The sequence below is a fragment of the Syngnathoides biaculeatus genome, chromosome 7 (assembly GCF_019802595.1).
Source record: "Syngnathoides biaculeatus isolate LvHL_M chromosome 7, ASM1980259v1, whole genome shotgun sequence".
Classification (NCBI taxonomy): Eukaryota; Metazoa; Chordata; class Actinopteri; order Syngnathiformes; family Syngnathidae; genus Syngnathoides; species Syngnathoides biaculeatus.
In genome coordinates this window covers 17,012,576-17,037,793 of record NC_084646.1, presented here as the reverse complement: position 1 = coordinate 17,037,793, position 25,218 = coordinate 17,012,576, and the positions used below count along the sequence as shown (strand labels likewise).

Below are 25,218 nucleotides of genomic sequence, written 5' to 3'. Positions count from 1 at the left end.
GGCACAGGTGTGTGCCTCCCAATTAGCGCACCCGCACAGCTTGTGCTGGAGCGGCAGGATCATGACACAAAGTGGAGTTTTTTTAGTTTCCTCCATGAGAAAAGTAAATTACTACATATTTTCTACAACGAAACACATATGGATGTTAGACTGTAGTGCAACACCCTATGAAGGAAGAACAGGACAAGATAGGACAGGACGAGGACAGGAGAAGAAGCACGAAAGACAAGGATCAGGAACCTGATTATACAACTGAAATAGTCACTTAGTCTGAATAAGTGAATTACAGAAGTCCACAGAACGAGAATATAAATGGGGGGGGGGGGGGTACAGAAGAACTTTGCGTATACATGAGTAGTCCAGCAACCCACCCACCCCCCAAGATATTGGCGTATGTGGTGCATTAAAAGAAAATCCTGAGGGGCAGGCAGAGCAGAGGGCCAGAGTGCTCGGACCAGGAAACAGCACCGACGTGCCGGTACCCTTCTGACACCCGCACACTCACAACCCCGCGTCACCCCCCGCAGGAACCCTTTCACATATGTGCCCGGATGTGATGTGTGAGAAAGTATGTACAGTGAGTAGTGTGACTATGTGGGAAGTGAGTGATTAAGAGGCATGGCTCCTGGAGGTCAGGCCCATCAGGCCGGACAACCGCAGACGAAGACCAGCAGCAGCACCCTCAGGACTTCCCCCCGGACCCCCTTGCCACTATCCACCCCAGAAAATAATAATGTAATGACCTTTGGCTGGGTACAGACAAACCAGATGATCATATCCATGTCATTAGGCTTTAGCACCAAGACCCTTTGAGGACATGTTATCGCTAAGACTTTGGGGAAAGGAGCTTGTGGCCAAAAAGAAAGTAAACAAAAGTGCTGAATCTCAAGAAGTCCTCGAAAAACAAACATCATTGTTTTTTGCTTTCACCTATAAAACTGTATTTGTTGTTATTAACATTGTTCAGGTGTCAATCCTTAAAATGAGAAGAAAACTGAGTTTGGGAATTTTAGATAAACATCCCTTGACAAGATGGACAAGGTAATTTTCCATTGTGTGCATCACTGTATTTTTTCTTTCCTGATCTTAAAATTAATACAGTATTTTGTTCATTTATTTTCACCGTCCACAATGTTTGACGAATGTAAAAAATCTCGCCTGGTCATTAAATTTTGGGACAACTGCAATAGGTTTGTGCATGGAACCTCAAAAAGGACAAAAGTTCTTGGAAAATACGTAATATGAGCAATTTCTCATATTTGAAATTTATGTAACTGTCATACAAGTGGAAAAATCTGCTGTTTGACTTGCACTTAGCCATAACCCTAATTTGTGTTTTGTTAGAACCTTATGCAAGATTTTAAGCACACCTCACGAGACCTCGCCTTAGTGAGGATTAAACTGCATTTTTTTTTTGGCCATATTTTTAAAATGGGCAAACCTCACATGTTAGTGGAAGAAAACTAAATGAAAACTCCCCAGGAGTGATGTGTGAAGGCTTATCCTCACAAGGGTCGCGGGAATGCTGGAGCCTATCCCGGTTGTCAACGGGCAGGAGGCGGGGTACACCTCTCAACTGGTTGCCAACCAATCAAAGGGCACATACGAACGAACAACCAGTCACACTCACATCACACCTAAGGCCAATTTAGTGTGTCCAATTAATGAATGTTTTTTGGAGGGATATGGGAGGAAACTGGAGTGTCACGCAGGCACGGGGAGAGCATGCAAACTCCACAAAGAAGGGGGCGGGATTTGAACTCCAGTCCTCAGGACTGTGAGGCAACGCTTTACAGCTATCCCACCGTGCCGCCTTAATCGTTATTTTCAGATTTTCATTTTTGTTAATGCAAAGGTTGATCAGAACCAATAGCCGAAACGGTCTGAAATGTTGGTTTGGTTTTTGCAGTAAACAACCAAAAGAAAACGTCGGGCAGGAAGATCGCGTCCCTTGGGCTCTAAAAGACTTTTGTACACAACAAACTCATCATCTCAGAATGTTTCCCCATGCAGTAAGAAGGGATCTCTTCAGTCCGACTCCCCCTGAGGCGCTGCCAAAACCGAGGCGGGGGCGCTGTGACGTCATCAGCGAGGGCTGCCAAAATCGAGCGGAACAGTGAAAAAGACGGCGGGTTCGTTGGAGCTCCAATCAGCGCGTCGATGGGAGGTCGCCCAGCAAAGCCTGCGGGCGTCCCAGTCGCTCAAAGTCGCGCAGCAACATGTGCGTAAGAGGAAGCGTCCGTGGGCGGGCGGCACCGGCGCAACATCGTCAGTACCCGACAAAGTTTATAAGACTGGTCCTGCAGGACAAGGAAAAAAAAAAAGGACATGTCACTCCAAAACGCGAGCTTCTCGGTGGCTTCGAACCAGACCTGGCCGGTTGAGTCCTGGAAGGAAAACGTGGCTGTGCCCATATTCATGTTCGTCGGGGGCGCCGTCGGCAACATAACGGCGATCGTCGTCCTGTCGCTGTCCAGACAGGATCGGAAAAGTTCGGCGTTCTACGCCCTGGTGTGCGGTCTGGCCGTGACCGACCTGCTGGGCACGTGCCTGGCCAGCCCGCTGACCATCGCCAACTACCTGGACCCGCAGGTGCTGCGAGGCGGGGCCCTGTGCGACTTCCACTCCTTCCTGCTGCTCTTTTTCGGCGTGACGGGCCTCAGCATCATCTGCGCCATGGCCGCGGAGCGCTACCTGGCCATCTGCTGCCCTTATGTGTACCGGCGCTGGGGCGTAGACCGCCGCTTCGCGCAGACCTTCCTGAGCTTCGTGTACGCGACCAATGCGCTGTTCTGCTGCCTCCCGGTGACGGGCGCCGTGAGGAGCAGCCTGCAGCCCTCCGAAACCTGGTGCTTCGTCGACCTGCGGACCTCGGAGCCCGTGGCCGCGGTCTACTCGGTGCTGTACGGCGCCGTGAGCGTGCTGCTCATCGTGGGGACCACCGCGCTCAACGTGGCCGTGTGCGGTTCCCTGCTGCTCATGCGTCGGCGCAGCGTGCGGAGGGGCGAGGACGGCGGAGGGGGGAGCGTGCGGGACAGGTGGAGGTCGCTCTCTTCCGCCGCCGAGATCCAGATCGTGGCCGTGCTGGTGATGACCTCGCTGGTAGTTCTGGGCTGCTCGGCTCCGCTGGTGGTGAGGAAACTTGGATGAGCCACTTACTAATCGCTACAGAGGCACAACTCCATGATTGTCATTGTGAAGGAGTGCTGAAAAGTTTGATGACTGCCACCGGACTGTCACTCAACTGAGGTTGAAAGGCGAAATGTAGTGCTTTGCATGAGTAATGTATTCAATAGGTCATGTAATATCTACTCTATTATGACAATGTGATGTTAAATCCTCTCTCATTTAATAGTGTTTAGAGAAGATTTTTATCGACAATTACAAATTTTCAGGGGCGCTGCCATTTTCGCGAGTCACATGACTTACGCATGCGGATGTGACATGAAAGGTCTCCCACCAAAGGCTCGATTACATTGTGCCCAGCGCTGATTACTCTGATTTGTCCTCATCTGATGAAGAAATACCAGTATCGGTTGATCGGGAAGACGCAGGAACAGATTTGGACCTGTGGCTGTAAATATTGTTGAATATTCGGATCGTTCTTTAGGCGGGATGACGCCGGAGTCTGACTACTCGGAGCCCTATGCGCGGAGCTCTGGGCCGGCAGACGCGGATGGTTCTTCGGACGGGAATGACGCAGAGTTTGACAAGCGAGCTCCGGCGTCCGGCGGAGGCCGTTAGTTGAGCTTCGGTCTGCCGCCGGCGCTCGCTCGTCAGACTCCGCGTCAGAACCATCCAAATATTCAACATTATTTACAGCCACAGGTTCAAATCTGTATGGAAGTATTCTTCCGTCTCCCCGATCAACCTATTTCTTTATCAGATGAGGATAAATCCGAGAAATCAGCGCCGGGCACAATGTAATCGAGCCTTTGGTGCGGCACCTTACACGTCACATTCGCGCAGGTAAGTCATGTGACTCGCAAAAATGGCAGCGCCCCTGAAAATTCATAGTTGTCGATAAAAATCTTCTCAAAACACTATTAAATGAGACAGGATTTAACATCACATTGTCAAAATAGAGTACATTTTACACGACGAATTGGATACATTGTTCATGCAAACCACTGGATTTCCCCTTTAAACATTATTTGGGAGTAACGAATAAAGCCCAAACAAAGCTTTCTTGAACAGCATAATCAAAATATTAGACTGCAGCCATAGTAAGTCGTGTTTTTTTGGTCTTTCAGGTGCGTGTGTTCGCCAACCGTCTTATGATGAAAGATGACCCCGAAGCCGACCTGGCAGCCATCCGGATCGCAGCCATCAACCCCATCCTGGACCCTTGGATCTACATCCTCCTCAGGCGGTCTCTGTTTCGCCGAATATTAAGCCTGTCCAGACGATGTCGAACTCGCAGCGGTCGCACCCTAAGCCCACGAGGCCGTCTGTTTTGTCCCGAACACACCAAAGACAGCAATGTGTTGAGTCAGATGATGCAGAACCATCTCAGGACTTCGCTTTCTGCTGCCTCTGCTGTCTCAGTACCACACGTGCACTGTGCTGCTCTTAAATTGAAAGACTGAATGTTTGTTTGTTTGTTTGTTTAATGCTTGAAGGCGACGCACAGACACTTGTGCTACTTGGCACTTTTGGGAAAGCCCGTTCAGATCAAGAGAAATTATTCTTACTTCAGTTTACCTCTCAGGGTCGGAGGGACACCGCTTTGCCGGCTGACTTTGGGCAAGCGGACCGATTTCCAAGTCAATCACAGAATGAACCCACGAAGACTGATTCTACGTCTGTATTTTCTTCATACTGGATCGGTCTTCATCAAGCCACATCGGGCCGCTTACCTCTTTGTTGTGAGGTCAATTGGCCCATCTGAAATCATCATGATTCACGCTCATATGGACATAAACATTCTGTAATGTTAACATCTTTGGGATCACTACTGGGTGGGCAAAGAACATTCCTTTTGCCTTTTATGCAATTGGAACCACATTAAAATAAGATTAGACTCCAAAATTCCTGTCTCGCTCCAATTTTGGGTATGATATCAAGAACAGGCAGCTGTAAAAAAAAGGGGGGGGGGAGGCAGTCTAGTGCCTTAAGGCACTAGAGTTGGAAATCCATGGACATTCTTAACTGTGTTCATTTTTATAACATTTCCAGTGTGTGATCTATTTTATTACATCTATTCAAAACAAGCGATAATTTGAATTAATTTGAATTGTATGAGTTTTGTTTGTTTCTTTTATGATTATCCAACATTGAAAAATATTTTAAATTGGAGTGAGGTAACCACATGTGCAGTTGAATGTTTTCCCAAGAAGGAAAGCTTGTAGCGTGAGCAAAATACGGCTTCTCAAACTTGGTCACCACTGGCACTCGTATTTATTTTAGTCTAATCAACTGTTGATATCAGTGATTTGCGTAAGAACTAACGTAATGAAAATAATGTTCTGCATGCCTTTTTTCTGTTTCTCAATTTTTTTTTTGCACAGCCCTATTAATTTATTCTTTGTGATTTACAGTACAAGATTATTGCTATATCCCACTGGGGCCTCCACTCCCTGAGAAGGGTTGCGTCAGGAAGGGCATCCGGCGTAAAAAATGTGCCAAACATATGTGTGTTCATCTGAGATGACACGCTGTGGCGACCCCGAAAGGGACAAGCCGAAAGAAACACACACACATTATTGCCTTTTGTTGCCAGACCAACACTTAAAATACGTAGACGTGACATTACAGTTCATTCCGGTAATCTATTTATTCTTTAACATTTTAAAATAGCATTTTGTAATCCAAAGCAAAAACATCTGCTCATAGCTGCACTGCTGGGAAACATTTTGTACCACGACAACCATAAATTAAATTCTATAAACATCAGCTGAGTAAAAACTCGGAAAAGTAATAATCATACAAGAAACCTATTCACATACTGTACATCCCAGTGAGGAACATTTTTTTTTCCAGGAAAATGAGCTGACATCCAAATAGTGTTCACAAAGTTCTTAAAATGGCGTCCATTGGACTCCAACTTGATGGCAACAAAGTTTGAGGATGAACTGCAGGCATCCGTCTTGCGGCCCTTTAGTTTTGGCAACATCAAGGGACAAAATATCACTCAATGAAAAAAAAAATGCCTGGTTCGTTATATTAGTATTCCCACAAGCAACCACGCGCAGCAGACAATTTACACCAGATCGTGTCTGTGAGCCCACAGATGAACTGGGCCATAACTAAATCCAAGCTTGAAAAGTTGGTAGCATGGAAATAATTACTACACATTTGAATATCGATAATTATTGAAGCATTTGCTTCAGGAGGTTTTTACTCAACTTATGATTGGCTGTGGTCTTCCACTTAAGTACCCCCCCCCACTCATCACACTCACTGGCCACATTAAGTACACTTGCACAAACTAATGAAAACCAATACAAAACATTCAGCCAGTTTTGATTATTTTAACAATACTGTACATTTATGGTTGTAGTTTGCAGTGGTGTACAATTTTTAAATAAATAATGCTCCTTTGTCATTTTCGCAGCTTCTTTAAAATCAGTTTGCTTGTCTCCTTGCATTAGTTAGATAATCCATCCATCCATTTTCTTAACCACTTATCCTCACAAGGGTCGCAGGGGGTGCTGGAGCCTATCCCAACTGTCATCGGGCAGGAAGCGAGGTACACCCTGAACTGGTCGCCAGCCAATAGCAGGGCACATGGAGACAGACAATCGCACTCACTATCACACCTCGGGGCAATTTAGAGTGTCCAATTAATGTTGAATGTTTTTGGGATGTGGGAGGAAACTGGAGTGCCAACCCGGTGGAAACCCACGTAGGCACAGGTAGACCATGCAAACTCCACACAGGCGAGTCCGGGATTGAACCCTGGGACCTCAGAACTGTGAGGCCAATGCTTTAAAGCTGCGGCACCGTGCCGCCTAGTCATAATCTTCATTTCAATTTAAGAACGTCGGAGACAGAGATAATGGGGAGAAATTATCATGAGACAAATACAAAAATACTACAGCGGCAGTACACACACATACACGAAAATAGAGAAGTAACCACAGCCAATCATATTTGGTAAAATGCTACAAATGTGAATTGCACAAAACCATTTGTAATCAAAGTCTGACCACCTTGCATATATTTTTTTTTTTTTGCCCCTCGAGATTATGTGAACAAAATGTGCAGCACAGAACAAATAGAGTAACAAAAATAAAGTCACATCAAATGTTGAGACATTTTGCCATTAGAAAATTACAGTAGAAAAAAACATGTACTTCATATTGCTGCATTGAAATGTCTGGCGTCAATTTGAAATAAATACATGGGAATTGGTCAATGATATTGAGCATAATCTTTTTGTCCATCTCGTCGGGCAGTTCGGTTGAATATTGCACAAACAAAACCTATCCAGGGAAAACTACAGAAGGACAACATTTTGTTCTTTTAATGTGCAAACAGGAGACTGTAAAAAAAATAAGTATGACAAAGCAACTTCAGTTCATGCTGATTCCACGCCTGGCAGGATAGATGATATCACTCTCTGCCTTCGAAGCATTAATGATGAATAAATATTAATGATCGATGTGAAAATAACTAATTTAGTGGACTAAGTTATTCATTTACACAAGTCCATCTCACTTCCTCCACAGCCATGCCCTCCCTTGAGAAAAAAAAAAAAAAAAAAGAACCACCACCTGGCATATTTTAAAAGCTTTACAGTGTCAACCTAAATTTATTTTATTTTATTTTTTTTAAACTAAGAAGATAACATGTCTACTCATGATAACAGATGCCAGGTATTAGAACATCGTGACATTGTGTTCACTGACCGTTCGGGGCATCAGAACTCGTCTCACACTTAATTCTCATCAAAGTTTTAAAAGATTTGATTGCCGTGCGTGTATGTCTGGGCACAACTTCATGTGCTAATTTTTTATGTGGCATTGTTACCTATTTTTTTATTTAACTGCGCTCTAAGCGTTTTGAAAAGTGGATGTTTCAAAAGTGTCTTTCACCACGTTTCTTCCTCATCTTCCCAAGATACACAAAAAAAAAAAAAATGCCTAAAATCTAAATATTAAGGCTTTCCACTATGCTTCGTTCGTCATGACAAGTAACATGACAGACGTTGTATATGAGGTCCCGGTTGCAGATGACATCATTCCCTTAGAAAATGGACAATTCCAAACAACAGTTGCGTATGCATCTGAAAATGTCAGATATGAGTGTTTTTGTGCACCCAAGCCGCTCAAAACAGTCAAGACCGAAGTTACAGACAGGAAACAGTGAGGTTTAGACATAGGGGAGCGTGGGAGGGGTCATGTCACTGGCCCTTTTCATGATAAAGATGTCTTTTTGCTCTTCCTGTGTGGAACAGTCTCATGCGTGGCGCTGACCAGAGGAGAACCGCTGCAGGGATGGCAGCTACACACGCACACAAATGTCTATGAGAGCGAGACAGATCAAGGACAGTCTCTACCCCTCCACCCTACCCCACCCCCGTTTTTTTTTTTTTTTGTTTACACCACATACTGGTGGTTGCTGTTGGAGTTTGTCGTGTAGGTTTGGCGACTGTATTGGAAATGGTCGGTCAGAACGTTGTTCCAGTTATGCTGCTGCGGAGTACCATGGGAGAAAGGCACTGATCCGTTGGCCTGATGTTTTGTGAAAACCGGGTTGTCAAAGGACATCAGGTCCTGCTTGCTGCTTGGGAGCAGTTTCTTCTCTTGGTTAGCGTCGTACTTGGCCTGTTGACAGAGTTGAGGTGATGAGGAAAAAAATACAAAAAAAAAAAACAACACATATACATTTACACACATAATATCCTTAAACAATCGGGGTATCATTCGCTCCTTTTATTTTAAATGGCAATCAAAAAATAGCAAATCGTATTTTTTTTAATCACGGTAATCTAATTTCAATTTTAGGCTCGGATCAAACAGACAAAATGGGTAAAAGGGCCATCCGCTCACATTGTTGTCAACATATTCATGCCCGCAGGGAACATCACATGTGGACTAGTACACTAGTAGAATTATTTTATTCTTCACTCAAGCAATGAGAAGAAAGGAACTATGTGTATGTGTCAATTACATTAGGAACTTTGGCTGCACACCACAAAGTTTCCCTGAGCTTTAACCCGTGCGACTTACACAAAAATGCCTCTTTTTTTTTTGGAGATTCCCAATGCTAAGGGTGTCACATTCACGTCTATTCTTAACTTCTCTTTAACTTACCAGAACAGCGTTAACAGTTCACATGAATCTCTCGTTCACGTTTTAATGAAATGCCCACACATGACTTTGTCCTGGGAACTTTGCAACAACACAATAAAAACTGGAACATTGGCAGCTGTGCAATGTTACAGCCTGCCCTGCACTGAGGAACTCAGATGAGATGATTCAGATATTTTCCATAGGTGACGAGCAATTAGTGAAGGGAGTGGCTTGAAGTTAGCGAGGCACTGACAAAGAATGCAGCGTATCCAAAGCGTCAGGTGACCCACCTTGTTGTAGAGGAAGACGCCGACGATGGCCGTCATCATGCCCAGCACGTTGGTGAGCGTGACTGGGTTGCGCAGCATAAACAGCGAGATGCTGATGACCATGATCCTCTTGGTCGCATTAGCCACGGCGTAGCTGAGCGGGCTCACGAGATTGAGCACGCTGAAGGCGATGACGTTCTGAGCGAAGTTGCAGAAGCCGCTGATGAGCAGCAGAACGACGGTTCTGGTCCATCCCGACATGTCCCACTACGAGGACGGCACGTGACATTCAGACATTCAAGCCGCTCAAACGCAGCACAAAATGGAGCAGACGCGCACCAGATCGTCATTGACAAGAAAGACGGAAAGGTCAACCAGAACCCAGGTGGGCAGCATGAAGATCACAGCGTTGAAGCCCAGAATGTTGAGAAGCCGGAGGTGGTGGATCCGGGTGTCACGCAAGACCTATAAAAGAAGAAAGATCATTTCAAACACCCCATAAAGCTTGGGTTTGCACGTCAAGCCCCGTGAGATTAAATTGAAGCTCATTCCAGAGCAACTATGAGGCAGGAACTGCCATAAAACGTGAGCGGGAGGAAATTCTTCCTAGGTCTGTTTCAAATTTGGACTTTTATCTACGCTTATTTGACAAGTCTTATACGAAGCAGTCTGGTGGAAACATTTGAGCAAAAACTCCCACGGGAAAGCACACATTCACCTTCAATGCAACAGTCATGTCATGAATTTATACACGCGTCAACAATGTCAACGCATTTACCTTTTTGGAAAAGATATTCTGCAGGGAGAAGCAGAGCGTAGCGGCCAGAGCGCTGATCAGGCCCGAAACGTCGAAGGACAACTCCGTCACTGTGGCCAGCAGCACTCCGCCAATGATAGGGATCAGAGATATGTACACCTTCCATACACGCAGATCCAAGAACATGCAAACAGTAATACACAATTGAGCTATTTGCTAAAGGAAGCCACTGAGCAAGTTGTAATAACAACAACCAGAGGCCAAAGGTCATTGTGACTCGTGCTAACAAGTGTTATACACTTGTAATAACAGCTTTTAGCGCTCACTTTGGAATAACTAAAACAAACTTATCGGACGCTCCACACGGAGCAATAATTACACCTCCATCTTGCTGCCGGGAAGCTAGTAACCATTTCCCCAAAAAACATGAACATTACCAAAAAACAAAGTTCACAGGATGTCAACACCGGGAGTAAAACAAACAAAAACTACAGATTCTTATCCTAAAAGTCCAGCTGGATACAACTAACTTAAAACAACGTGGAGCTCTAAGAGTGTAATACTCCTGACATATGAGGATGTGCTTTCAAAGTTACGAACAGCACACTGAAGTTGTTTGTGCAGCGCACTTAACGATGTACTAATTTCCCATTTGACTGTTTCATATTCATGTGTCTTTTATGCAAATATTTTGTGTAACTATGACATTTCAAAGTCACGGCTGCATAAACCTACATTGTTGCACTACAGAAGAAGAATCACTTAACATGGTACTTTAAAAAAAAAAAAAATGTATTTAATTGTTTTGTATTTCTAGCCCAGAAATGTTTTGAAATATTTTACTGGTAGTTTGACTTCACAACTGTGTGAACATTGGATAGGGATAGAGTACTTTATGTTCCAACTTGTGTACAAATTTGGGTTACATCGCCATTCTAGAACCACAACTCTAACTGTTGCTTGGATGACTAATGTTTTGTTTTGTTTTTTTTTTTCCTTCTGAATAAACGGAGGATAACCCTGTAACATTTACCAGAGGCCAGAACTCTTACGCTCTGTTCAAACAAATATCTTTTTGGACTACATTCGACACAACCAAACAGAGGATGATGGCGTAAGGACAGGATTATAGCAATGAGATAGTTTGCCGTTTAATGTCATGCAATACTTTCTGAAGTCTCTCATCCGGTCAAACAGGACCTGTGGACTTAGGCGTCACATTCAGCTACGTGTGAACACTTGAGTGCTAAGTAAACATGACAGGAGGATGCTAGACGCAACAATCAAGATCTCTTTCATCCGCCTCAGTTCCAATACTAACAAATCGCTCCGTGTTTGCGTTGACAGTGAGAGGCTGCATAGAAAAACCTACACACAATTATTTTGATCAGGTTACTACATCTAGTGGTGCAAAAATTAATTAATGAATTAAAAACTAATAAGTTCGAAAATTAATTGACAACTTTCTTGAAAATCAACTGTTTAGGGGCGTTTGTTTGACCTAAAATCATCCAAATCCTCAAAATTTCAGCCTCTCAACTGTAAACATTTCTGTAGCAGACTGAGTATCTTTGTGTCGAATAGAAATAAAACATTTGAAAACATCTCATTTTACTTTAGAAAAGCACATTCAACTTTTTTGCTGATTTTCTGACTGATGTTCAGACCCAAGGAAGTAGCCAAATCATAATCCTGCCAATCAACTGTAATCAATTTATTTTATGGTTGCGCATTTTCTGCACAGTTAATTAGAATGATCCATTTTTGAACAATTCATCGATTAATTGCAAAAAAAACCCCAAACAGATTATTACATCCTGAAGCTAAGGAATTACATCATTATTTACATAGCCACCTAAAAGCTTCTGCCTGATTTAAAAAAAAAAAAAAAAAAGTTTTGCTTCATGATATTCTAACGTCAACGAGTAGCTTGTTTTATTCCAACCGACATAATGTGACAATTTGTCAGACACGAAATCATTCTTGCTCAACTTTAAGCGGAGATAACCCTGGTGGTTACTTTTGTAACAAGAGGAACCAAAAATTGCTCACCTGGCTTTCAACGCCACTCCCCCCCCCCCTCTCCCAAAATCCCCAGGGGCTGATGTCTCATACCTATAATGTAATACGAGCTGTGGTACAGTCGTACAGTGTGCCACGTCAGCACGACTGCAGAAACTGTGCCGGCTGAGACTGAGCAAGCCTTGTTGGCTGGACTCAAGCTACTCACTCACCTTGGTGGTTTGCTTCTCCCTCATGATAATTCTTGACAAGAGCACAACCCATATTGGCATGGTGGCTTTGACTGCAATAGAGACAAAAAAGAAAATACGTTGGAAAAGGTGACCATGAACATATGAAAACAGACAATCACAATATAAACAGGCCCTACTAAAATAAACACTAAAATCACATTTTTAACCCTATTGTTGAGAGCGTGGGTGAGTAAAAATATAAAATCTACAGACTGAGCTGGTTTCAAAACATTGCAATTACAAATAACACCACACAATCTGTATTAGTGGAAGCAAAGCAAAGTCGTGGTTTGCAATGTCTAATGTGTGAAAAGTGGTTGCTTATTATTTTTTGAAAGTATTCAAAATGGTCTTTGTTGCAAAGCTTTTGGTGCACGCATCAGTCACTTGTGTTTTTTTGTATTGTATTGTTTGCGCTACGGCGGATCGGCTGGTAAAGCGCTGGCCTCACAGTTCTGAAGTCCCAGGTTCAATCCCGGACTTGCCTGTATGGTGTTTGCATCTTCTCCCCGTGCCTGCGTGGGGTTACTCGGGGACTCCGGTTTCCTCCCACATCCCAAAAACATGCAACATTAATTGGACACTCTAAATTGCCCCTCGGGGTGATTGTGAATGTGGTTGTTTGTTTGTATGTGCCCTGCGATTGGCTGTTCACCCAGTTCAGGGTGTCCCTTGCCTCCTGCCTGTTGACAGCTGGGATAGGCTCCAGCACTCCCTGTAACCTTTGTGAGGATAAGCGGCTATGAAAATGGATGGATGGATGTTTGCACGACTCAGTGACAAAGTTAGCCTTCATCAACTGAGATGCATCATTGGTGCAAATTTCAGCAAATTATTTCAAGACAACAAATGCGTCAAATAAAAGTGTGAGCAGCATCGTATGGGTGGACAAATGACTTTGTACAATGTTTCATGACAATTAATTTAACAACACGATCATGGGAGAAACAGGACCTCAGTATGCAAGACTAGTTCAAAATCAGAACAATGTACAACCACGATAATAAACATCCATCCATCCATCCATTTTCTTAGCTGCTTATCCTCACAAGGGTCACGGGGAGTACTGGAGCTGATCCCAGCTATCAATGGGCAGGAGGAGAGGGTACACCGTGAATTGGTTGCCAGCCAATCGCAGGGCACATGGAGACAGACAACAATCGCAATCACACCAAGGGGCAATTATCGAGCGTCCAATTAATGTTGCATATTTGGGGAATGTGGGAGGAAACGGGAGTGCCCGGAGGAAACCCACACAGGCACGGGTAGAACATGCAAACTTCACACAGGCGGGGGTGGGACTGAACCCGGGTCCTCAGAACTGTGAGGTCAATGCTTTCCAGCTGATCCACCGTGTCACCCGATAAGAAACACATTTTCTAATTAAAGTCTGTCAAAACGAAATAATTATGTCCACGAAACATGCCGTCTCCTGTTTATATTTGCAATCTTCGGAGCATTAACGACAAAAGCGCACACTCCTCATCTCTTGAATAACTTTTGATTTTGCTCTAGTATTGGATCTCTGATGACTATAGCTAATCAAATATGTAGCGTAACAGACTAAATTGCTCAAAACACCACAAAATGCGAAAACATCCGAGCCTTTTGACTTTTAGCATTGCCACAAGGCTTCCTGTTTTAAGAGGAGTAAAATGAAGCGTTTAATTCTTTGAAACATGCGATGTGTGGAACGATTACAACTACATTGTGGGAAAGCATCCTGGTGAAATATCCAGAACCTAAAAATGGATTTTTCACTATTTCAAAGTTTAATTTTGGCACCATGGTCTATCATGTTGGTGTCAAGGAACTATGTCGAAGCCTGTTGAGGTGATTCATTTGGACAAAAGCCATGCTTCGCACGCATCTTGGTGACAAGGAACTATATCGCAGTGAGTTGTGGAGCTTGGCTCATCCAAAAAGAAGCACTTTGCCACAATCTTCTGGCCTGTTTGGAAAATTAAACCTTCTGGGATTGTCAATTGCAAACATATTTTCAATATTGAGGACAGGTCAGAGGAACGCTGCACTGCACTGAAGTCATGACACAGGAGGACGTGGCAACATGACAATACAATCATTGATCTGATTATGATCAACATGATGATGATGACGTAGTAGTGACCATGTTTTGAAATAGCCCTTCCTACCTAAATTAGGGTTCAGTGGTAAACGACGTTCATTAGCTGGCTGGCACTCATGTTAATAGAATACAAAACGGGGTATTTTATGAGTCATGTATGTAATTGAGCCCCACAAACAAGGCACGAGGCCCACACGTTAGTTCAATTTATTGCCGCGTTAGCAAAAGGTGCTAAAGGTCAGCCGCTGACTCGCATGGCCAACGGTGCACTTACCAGTGTGCGCGTATGAAACGGGAACCTTCCATATGCTGAAGTGAGCCGACACCGACGCGAAGTATTTCCCGAACGCTAAAGGAAGAATGCTCCACCAGTAGTAGCGCTTGGGCAGTTCTGTTTTGGGGACTCCCCACGCCCGCAACAGCGGCGGCAGGAAGACGACGATGGAGAAAATGTGAAAAAGAGACACCGTGACCGGGTACGGGAATCCATTGAGGATTATTTTGTTGATGACGTTGCCTCCCGAGCTGACGGTGTACCAGCAGACGCACAGAACAACTATCCGGAAGCCTTCCCTGACCTGAGCCCGCTCCACCGTAGCCATTTTTTTTTCCTCCACAGCGGATTCGAGTGACGCGTCACCGGCGGCGCGGTTGCTGCGCCGGCCGCGGAAGACGACAAAAAAAAAAAAAAAAGAAAAAAGGAGGCGGAGAAAAGCACGACGCCGGCAAGCAAAGGCGAGCCGAGATGGAGCCGAGCACCGCTCCGACGCACCGACGGCTTCCGGTGCGACTGGCTTCACAATAAAACACACAAGGCGTTGACGTTTGAAATGGATGGGAGCCATTTTTATCTTCTGGATTAGGATTGAATACACTTTGCAATACTAGCTAACATTTTTATGTGATATCCGACATGGGAGAAGATAGGGAAAAAGGTTTTTAGTAGGGAAAGTTCTTGATTCAAAAGTACAATCTAATCAAATGGAATATGTGTAATAAATTCGTCCAGATTATTTGCATTTTAATCATATAACAACGTTTGTTCTAAAACTACATTGTTTAACTTCAATTGGATTTTATCGAGAAACTGAATCAAATCATGATACAGACAGGAATATTGTTAACCCTGGAAAAATGCATGTAATTACATTTCAAAACAGTATATAAAAAAAAAACAATATCCCTAGCTAAAACTAAAACGTACCACTGCCATTTTAGGACAGTATTTTATAGAACAGTATTGCCTTTAAATGTGTTTTTTTTTCACGGTTGTTAAAACGTTGGATCATATGTCAGTGTTGAGGTTGTGATAGGAAAACCCATTCTACACAATTTGCAGAAAATCAAGATCATCAGGGTTTCCATTGGGTAGTTGTTGTTTTTTTTTTTTTTAAATAAAATTTGCCTCTCATCAGTCTTAGCAACACCTTTTCAACCAATTCCTCCACTTTGTTGACTGAGCTGCAATTTATGCATAAAGATAATAGTTATCCCAGAAATCGTACACTGACAAAGGTTCTGCATTGTAAGAAACAAAATGCGATTAACTAATTAACTTCTTTGTCATTCAATAATCACAATTAATGCATGCAAGCCCATTTATTTCCAGTTATTAAACAGCCCTTCAAGGTTCAGGTGTTTTAACACAGTCAGTCATCTCATGATGCTGTATCAGGAAGTCTCATTAACTTGCACAAAGTCATTTGGTCTCAGGATCAAACCCACAACCTTGGATATATTCCCATACAGTACAAGTCTAACGCGTTCTGGTTGTTACCGGGATTTGTGAAATGAAAAGCTTGGTGACACAGAAAGTTAATGTAAAACTGCATCAATGTGCACGTTATGTCACCATTTTCATGGTGCCATATTGCCGGTCAAACAGCTCCGCGACAGTGTGGGAGACATTGAACCGGAGGAGAATATTTACAATACCAGAGACCTCTTGTGCTGTTGGTTGTCATAACAGACGAGACAAACATTCAAAGAGATCATTCTATGGAAGACCAACTGAAAAGACCAGAAAAGATCAATGGATTTCGGCAATTAAACGGGATGGCTGGTTCCCAACCAAATACACACACCTGTGTAGCAATCACTTCATTTCAAGTGTGAATTATTCTTAATCTCAAATTACGAGTTATTTATAATGCCAAATTGACTCATTTGAGAACAATGCGTATTGGAAAAAAAAAAGTCTGTTGCTGAGAGGTTTACAGGTGTGTGTGCGTGTGGCCGCAATACACTTTCGTGTACGGAGGAGCGGACCCCCCCCCCCCATCATTTTAATGAATGCAAGTTTGTATAAAACCAGCGGTAATTTATTTAAATATTTGTATTGAAAAAATCTGAGTGGCTCCATCACAATGTGGGATTTATTCTTGATTGAGAACAGATCCAGCAACGAAGTATTTGTATGGGTCTAGACTTTTCTACACTTGCAAACTCTTCCGTGTAAACCTCAACGACTTACTCGCCAGATACATGTGTATATCGAGTTGTCCAAGACAAGCGGAAGCCAATTAACAGTCCAATTTCTTATCGGCGAAAACATCGACTTCGGCATTAAATATGGGTCCTCTATGCCAAGTGTCTCTCATTTTTCCACGTAACTTCGTTTATTATCACCTTTGAAATGTTTAACAGAATCAAACAAAACTCTGGGCGTCGTGCTATCAGACATATTTATGTTTCGTCTCAATGGACCTAGCATTGAACAATGCTTTGTTTGACCGGTAATATGGAGAGTCATATGATTTCGGTGACGTAGGTGCACAAGCTCCATAGACTTGTAAACCTGAGAGCGGATCAAGTCAATTTTGAGAAGTGGTTGTAATACAAATACAATATAACTGTAGTCTATGGTGAAAAAAAAAAATGGAGGAGTAATGGGTCTTCACTTTTTATTAACACATTATCAACAAAATAATGCAAAAGCAACATTCTGTCCTTTTACTAAGGTGCTTTTTCTTTTTAAAAACCAAACCGTTCAAGAAGGCAGATCATATCTAGGATTGACAAAGTACAGTAATTTATCCACAATGTCAATTATATTTGATTTCCACTCCAGGGTTCATAGACAAGACGATAAACAAGAATCCATTTTGTCATTTTAATGTGCATTCAACAAGTGAAAGACAAAAGCAATAAATGAACTTAGACTCCATTATTAGAATGGCTCACAGTTTAGTTTTCTAAAGGATGGTTGAGACATAGGAGGTATAGTTTATAGTTGCAAAAACATTTCAAAACTATGTTAATAAATACCACGCATGACAACGGTATCTATTTTCCAGTGTAGCAAACTTTTGCTGCGCTCCGGGCTGCAATGTGACATCCTGTAATTTTCAAGGCATTTTCACAACTGTTACTCGTTTGAAAGTAAAGTACTATAATTCCCTTAAGGGTTTCAGCATGAGAACATCAGAAGTCGGGGGGAGTAAACATACCTCCACAATTCTTTCGAACCAGTCTGTACTGTATGTAAAGTGAGATGGGGGGGTTGGGATGAGTATTTGAACCCTTTGGAATTTCTTAAATTGTTTCATAGATTGTTCAAAAACTGGTGTCTGAGCATCACCTAAATGTTCCCGTAGTTGTAGAGCAGACGTGTACAACCACCAGGATGAATTTTGGACCATTCTTCTTTACAAAAGTGCAGCAGTTCAGGATTCTTGGGATGTTTGATGTGAATAGCTCTTGAGGTCATGCCACAGCATCGGGGTCAGGTCAGGACTTCAAATAGAAACTCAGATAAAGCTGACAAAGTTTCAAAATATCTCTAAAAGTCTTTATGTTCGTCAGACAAATGGTGTATCAATGGAAGAAGTCCACCACTGTTGCTTCTCTTCCAAGGAGTGAACATCCTGTAAAATGACAGGAAGAGGACAACGCAGAATGCTCAATAAGGTAAAAAAAAGAACCAGAGGTGGGACCATGTCACTAGACTTTGCCCTCAAGTCCCAAGTCGAGAAACAAAAAGTCCAATTAGAGATATGCAAGTCCCTGAGTCGCCAGTCCTACAATTTGAGTTTTGATCAAGTCATTTTACTATCAAAGTAAAAATATCCATCTTCCATTCCATTTATCCTCACAGGGGTCGCAGGGGTGCTGGAGCCTATCCCAGCTATCATCGCGCAGGCGGTGGGGTACACCCTGGTTGGCAGCCAATCGCAGAGCACATCGAGACGGACAGACATCGCACTCACAATCACACCTAGGGGCAATTTAGAGTCTCCAATTAAGGCATGTCTTTTGGGATGTGGGAGAAAACCAGAGTACCCTGAGAAAACCCATGCAAGCATGGGGAGAACATGCAAACTGCACACATATATATTTAATATGCATTACATACTGCGTATATTTGAAGTTTTAAAATCCATATTAAAAAAGGATGTGCATTGAACCTTACAAGAAAACAAGTCGGGGGGGGGGGCTGTGAGCCAAACAAGGGGGAGGGGGTGTGATCCAGATTTTTCCAGTTTAAAGGGAGATGCCCATTCAAAACCAGTAGTAGGTTTTCAATTATTCCATGAAAATAGTGGCTTACTTTCTCACTTTACTTCTTGACTGACATTAAGATCTTGCTCTTGATGTAAGAGCAATAATGCATACCCAAGAATTTCACTACATAATGACGGGCGGATTGGTTTCTGCATACGGCATAAAAATGGATATTAAGACCTTGTAATCTTCATATCCAAACATGCAGGACCATTAACTTTATCTTGTGCTGCTGCATCAAAGGCAGCTAAGAAGGCACTAGATGTTCAAATCCAAACAGACATACGGCAGAATGTTCAACCTGCTCCCGTCTCCGTGGGGATCTAAGGAGATGCACTCTGTCCACTTGTACCAGCCCCCCCGTGTATCATGGCAACCGTTAACCCCTGGCCATTGCTCTGTGTGTAATCTCCGCAAGTCTTTACCGTGGACCTCTCTGCTCAGTCCAGGTTTGTCGCCACAGGGGAAGTCTGATACCAACACGTGCGGTTCCTTGTGCTCTTCCCTATGTCGTTCATCTTTCTTCGAGTACTCCGTCATGGAGAGGTGTGTACTGGGAGAGCGCACACCTGAGGACGACAGCATGCTACTCTGCTGGCTAAGGTAGGACTGGACCATTTCGTTCCTTGACAGCGCTTCCCAGTTAGACTGTTGGAAGAGACAAGGAAGAACCGGCGGCTTCGGTATTGGTCGCTCTCTGCATTGAGTCTCAGCTCGGTGTGGTAGTTTTGCCTTCTCAGCCAAAGAAGAATCTTTATTGGAGGAGTGTTGGATTTGACCTGTTGTGGGGTTAAATGTCAGTCTCCTGTCTTTTAACGTCACAATTTTATTGTTGTCCTCTTGAACCTGTCTGTCTTGTTTCATCACATAGTCCTTTTCCCAAAAGCGGTGTTTCTTGTTTCCTGCATCAGTAAAAGCACTGTTGTCCTCCACACAGGGTGACCCGCTCTGAAAGTCCACATCAGCAGACTGTGAACCCTGAATGCAGTCACTTGAATTCTGAGAGGAAAACCCCAAACCAGGAATGCAAATATTCTGTGCTTCAGATCCAAATCCCTGCCTCACACTCGTAGGAGTATGCAACATATCCAATGAAATATCAAGTTGATGCTGACCCCCAGAGGAAGTTTGCCTGGCTTGCTGCTGCTGTAAAAAGGAAGTGTTTTGCAACTCTGCAGCAGTCAGAGTCTGGCTGGACCCCATGCCACTTGACTTAGGTTTTGTAGATTTAACATTTAGCAGCTTGTCACTGTTCTTTAGGTCAGAAAATTCCCCACCTTCAGTCTGATGTAAATAATCTGTAGAAAAATCAGCACTACTGTAAGATCTTTTGTTAGGCACTTCCTTTTTTTGGCTTCTATCATTAAACGCAAGTTTGGATATTTTAGCTGGTGTAAGTCCTTCTTGCAAGTCTTTAGTGGGCTTCCTGTTGCTTGGTTTGTTGGCTTCAAGTGAAGAGCAGTCATTGAAGACATTCCTGCTTTTTAATTCCTGACCTGCTTTACCTGACGTTTGACCAATCACTTCTTTCGGGTTGCAAGGGTGGAGTACAACATTGGAAGACAATGATGCAACGCTGTGACCTTTGGAAAACACCCCACTCCTCCCAGGACTGATCAACTTCTGCCACGTCCGCAGAAGCTTCTTGGCCCTTTTTGCAAGGTCTTCGTTCTTAGTTTTTTTGCGGACATCATTGATAAGTTTTCCGAGATGAGTTTCCTTTAGAGAGAAGATGGATGTTTTGTCTGTGATTTAACTACTGAAAACCTTAAAACAATGTTTTTTCTTTTAATACCTCCAGGGTGTCTTTGGTGATGGGATATTTCTCCAAAAAAGAAATCACCTCCACAACAACCACCATGTTGCATATCTCCTGGAAAAACACACACGTTGATACTGTAGTACAGAAATCTCAAACCACGATGTGCACTTTTAAAATATATTTGAATACCCTCTCAAATGAGCACCTGCGCATCCAGCTGTGCTGTACTTGTACCACTTTCAAGGTCAAGTGAGAATACATGCAAATGCGGAGTTTTGGTTCAAACTTAAAAGCATGAGAAACCCACTAAAAGGGGAGATGGTGCGGTATCTCTCTGTATTCAATATTTTTATTAACAAAAAAATTGTCCATGTGACACGCCATCTCATAGTTCAATACTGAAAGCTCCAAACAGCCGAGACCCAGTTTGTGATTATAGTGGAAAAATGGTCAAGAGTTGTGGCAACACAACACATTATGTAAAACCACAACACAGAAGACAACCTATTTATAACGTAGTGGATACATACTAGATAAACACATACCGGAAAAGATGGATGAAAAATTCCATCTATGAAACTGAATTGTTCTTCATAAAATAACAGTTATAAATCAATTAAAATGAATATTTGAATATGTATATTGACAAACCTTTGAAATTAGTGTGGCATTTATTTACTTCAAATCTCAGTTGGAGTTAACAAGTCTTAAAGCATGTCTGACTCCTATCATAATATTAATTTTTAAAATAAAATTAGTAAAGTGGCGGCACGGTGGTTCAGCTGGAAAGCGCTGGCCTCACAGTTCTGAGGTCCCTGGTTCAATCCCGGACCTGGCTTTTGTGGAGTTTGCATGTTCTCCCCATGCCTGCATGGGTTTTCTCCGGGCACTCTGGTTTCCTCCCAAATCCCAAAAACATGCAACATTAATTGGACACTCTAAATTGCCCATAGGTGTGACTGTGAGAGTGGCTGTCTGTCTCGGTGTGCCCTGCGATTGGCAATCAGTTCAGGGTGTACCCCGTCACCTGCCCGTTGACAGCTGGGATAGGCTCCAGCCCTCCCCGCGACCATCGTGAGGATAAGCAGCTAAGAAAATGAATGGATGTAAAATGAATAAAAGGGAGTTTAAAATAAACTCATCCAATATGTTTGTATTATTGACAAAGTTATAATTTGAAACACAGTACACGACTTTTTTCCTATACCAGACAAATTAAGTGTACAGTACTGTATTTGCAGCAAGTATCCGTATCTGGACTGTACTGTACTATAGGAATTGTACTCTTTACCAGATCAAAAAGGAAATCGGTGGTAATGAACATAACTTCTTGGGATTAATGCTCGCTGTATCGCTGCATAATGTCTGCCTGAGAAAGTAGTACTCATTTACCAGAGATTTTTTAATGCAACGATGTTTTTTTTTTATTACTATTATTCCTGTTGCTAAAGCTTGCAGAGGTGCGGGACTGTGCCATGTTGTGCTGAATGAACAGTTTCTAAAATTATGGCATATTTGTCGACGTGAAGTGCTGAACTGAACCTTGCAAGCTCATCATCAGCAGACCCAAGCCGGTGAAGCCGGTGGAATGCGTAACTTTACTCTCAATTGACAAACAAATGTCATTCAGCCGCTCTGCGGTGACCACAACTCCAATGCGTGAGGCAAATTTTTCGTCCAAACTTACCCACGCAGGACAGTGTTGTACTCACATTGCTGTGGCCGTCGATGGCTTGCAGGAGTCGGTCTCTCATTCCGTGTGGCGTGGCCGGACCCGCTGTCATCGCCTGGCTGTCTGACGCCACAAAAAAAAATAAAAAATAAAACGGCCACAAACCCGTTGACAACTCACATAGTCAAACGACGGACATTACATTTGTGATACATATATATTTAAAAAAAAACAAAACAAAAAACGTATGCTTGCAGCCGAAAGGACACCGCAGCGGCGAGCCTCAGCGACTGGCAGCTTCCACGTCCCTTGAAGCCCTTTTTGTATTGCAGAGGAGCATGATGGGAATTCTTACCACCCTTATTACAAATGCCACAACTGTATAAAATGTACGTATTGTTTTTTTTTTCAAGTTATGTTTACTAAAACGTGTGATATACCAATTCTTCCACAACACTCATCACATGCTCAAATTGCCTTTCCATTATTGCATACACACAGTCGTAAGAATAGGAAAAAGAATGTAAAACGTAAGCATCCATCACTTTTCTCTCCCGCTTGAGTCACAATCGATCTGGAGTCAATTCTGACATGGCTTCGTGCAAGTGGACAAACAATTACTGCACGTTTTCACGTTTTTATTGGACACATCATTTAAGCATTAACAATGGAGGTCGGAAAAAGTATGTGAATGTTTCACGTACTATTACATATATACAATAAACTGACTAGTTCTGCAATCAGGACTCAAGGATTATTCTTCACCTTTTGTTCAATTTACTAGTTAATTAGACGAGAAAGTTGGTTAACCCAAGAATGCTTATATCACATTATTACTTTTGTTGATGATTTTAGCAAGAAGCATCAAAATTGATGGACATGCTTTGCTTTTGCGAGTCACATAAAATGTGGAAAACCAGATGTGGGCCATGAGTTTGACATCTGTGCCTGAGGCTAATGACATCATTGACTTGATTCAAAAAATGTTTATTTAATTCATTAAAAAAATGTCAAAAATCCATTTGCCTCCAAACGTTACTGTAAATCTATTTTTATTTTGATAAATTTCCATTGCTGCCAACATTTACTTCCAGGCCCATTGCGTTGGCAACATGTAATGCATCAATAAGCAAAACAGCAGAAAATCTAACACGTACAATGACAGATCTTAGATGTGTGTCAAATTTTCCATTTATAGGTGCATATTATAAAGAAAAGAGCATTCAGGACGATGTCTCAGTGTGTCACAAAAATAGCAAAAGATTAAAGTGTACAAGTAGGATGGAATAAATAAAGATGCATTTTTATTTCTATACATTTCTGGAGAATTGTAGAGGTGAGGGAGGGGTTAAAAAAAAAGAAACAAATTTCAGATTTAACAAAAAAAAAAAAAAAAAACCAAGGATAAGGGAATTTTGAGCATCCATCTTGAAAAATCAGTTACTGGGTTGTAGTCCAGCTACAGCCACCATCGCTCATGAGCCAAACAATCTGCGAAAAGAATTTGTAGACAAAAAGCAATACAAGTTCAAATTCCATTCAAAATTGTAGCAGCGATGAAAACAAGATGAGCGTTTTAAAAGTGCACAATAACCATTTAAATACACACATTGATGGTGATTCTAAAGAGGTCAACACATGAGTACTTCATCTCCCATGACCATAAAAGTGTGTGATTCACTCAGAAGGAACCAGACAGCTCACTTTTTTTTTAAGGCTTTTCATTTATTTTCTGTTTTCAGTTTCGTGCAAGATTTTTCATTTTGTCACATCACTACTTTGAAAACATTAGACTAATACTGCTATATTACATTATACATTAAATCTACACATTATCTGGTAAAGACTCTCCACAGTCACAATAATAGTATAATATTAGCACGGACAGACATTTTTTTCTATAACAAATATATTTTACAACCTCTTTCGTCAAAAGAGTACACCAGGGTGAAAAGTACAGTATTTTTACTCACAGAATCATGCAGAACATGATGAAGATGTTCCAAAGCGCAATAAAAATGCGAAAGTATCGCAGGCTGAGCAGGAACTCTCGGATGTTGTCACCTGCAGGAGACATATAGACGCACAAACATTCAGTTCATTTGAATCATTTTTATTTTCCTATACATTGATACCCACCTGTTGTTTGTCTGGTTTCATCTCCAAATCCATGCGACTCTTTCCTTTTGCTGTAACAGCGTTAAAACCAATTCAACGTCAATGTCAGGTCACAGCTACGACGAAGGCTTTATGCTAATATTATCAATAATTTCAGTAATTGTACTCACAGCTTGAAATTCAGCACAGCTCCTGCATTGATCAACAAGGTTCTGGAAAACAAGGAGACAATTAAGCTCGTGGGTGTGTTGTCGACGCACCAGCTAGCTGCTGAGGTGGCATTAGCACGTAGCTCGTTAGCCTGTCATTCAGATCAATTGTTTGCCTCCCACGAACATAAAAAAGGACTATTAGACACAGTTATGGTATTTATATGTCTTAAACGTATGTAGACAAAAGTAAATCAATTTCATTACCCAAATAACAACAGATCTCCGATCATCGCGTCAACATTACAGTGAGCCACTCACTTCCGCTTTCGTCACCACGCAGCGTGACCAATAGCATTTAGCATGCAAGCATGAGGTTCATTTTCCCCTCACTTATGTATTCCAGGT

General features: G+C 42.5%; 3 protein-coding genes across 6 annotated transcripts; 1 reads left to right on the top strand and 2 right to left on the bottom strand.

Annotated features, from left to right (window-relative positions):
• The first annotated feature begins 2,238 nt into the window (after nucleotides 1-2,238).
• On the top strand, nucleotides 2,239-5,851 carry LOC133503758 (prostaglandin E2 receptor EP4 subtype-like). Its single transcript, XM_061825684.1, has 2 exons — nucleotides 2,239-3,132; nucleotides 4,254-5,851. The coding sequence occupies exons 1-2, from the start codon at nucleotides 2,329-2,331 to the stop codon at nucleotides 4,587-4,589; spliced, it is 1,140 nt and encodes a 379-aa protein (XP_061681668.1). The 5' UTR covers nucleotides 2,239-2,328; the 3' UTR covers nucleotides 4,590-5,851.
• A 152-nt stretch (nucleotides 5,852-6,003) lies between these two features.
• slc35e1 (solute carrier family 35 member E1) lies at nucleotides 6,004-15,470 on the bottom strand. Its single transcript, XM_061825683.1, has 6 exons — nucleotides 14,881-15,470; nucleotides 12,500-12,570; nucleotides 10,287-10,424; nucleotides 9,848-9,973; nucleotides 9,530-9,775; nucleotides 6,004-8,771 (listed from the first exon to the last, which is right to left on the bottom strand). The coding sequence occupies exons 1-6, from the start codon at nucleotides 15,449-15,451 to the stop codon at nucleotides 8,544-8,546; spliced, it is 1,380 nt and encodes a 459-aa protein (XP_061681667.1). The 5' UTR covers nucleotides 15,452-15,470; the 3' UTR covers nucleotides 6,004-8,543.
• Nucleotides 15,471-17,704: 2,234 nt separating this feature from the next.
• smim7 (small integral membrane protein 7) lies at nucleotides 17,705-25,193 on the bottom strand. 4 transcript variants are annotated; one of them, XM_061825984.1, is made up of 6 exons: nucleotides 25,078-25,193; nucleotides 24,832-24,873; nucleotides 24,683-24,732; nucleotides 24,517-24,607; nucleotides 22,584-24,034; nucleotides 17,705-18,472 (listed from the first exon to the last, which is right to left on the bottom strand). In XM_061825984.1, the coding sequence occupies exons 1-5, from the start codon at nucleotides 25,101-25,103 to the stop codon at nucleotides 24,019-24,021; spliced, it is 225 nt and encodes a 74-aa protein (XP_061681968.1). In that variant the 5' UTR covers nucleotides 25,104-25,193; the 3' UTR covers nucleotides 17,705-18,472; nucleotides 22,584-24,018. The 4 variants fall into 4 exon arrangements, with proteins under 4 accessions (XP_061681968.1, XP_061681965.1, XP_061681966.1 ...); XM_061825981.1 differs by lacking the exons at nucleotides 24,517-24,607; nucleotides 24,683-24,732; nucleotides 24,832-24,873; nucleotides 25,078-25,193 and adding exons at nucleotides 19,535-20,828; nucleotides 20,905-20,982 and having other exon boundaries at nucleotides 22,584-22,666; nucleotides 22,746-24,019; XM_061825982.1 differs by lacking the exons at nucleotides 24,517-24,607; nucleotides 24,683-24,732; nucleotides 24,832-24,873; nucleotides 25,078-25,193 and adding exons at nucleotides 19,535-20,828; nucleotides 20,905-20,979 and having other exon boundaries at nucleotides 22,584-22,666; nucleotides 22,746-24,019.
• Between the last annotated feature and the right edge of the window lie 25 nt (nucleotides 25,194-25,218).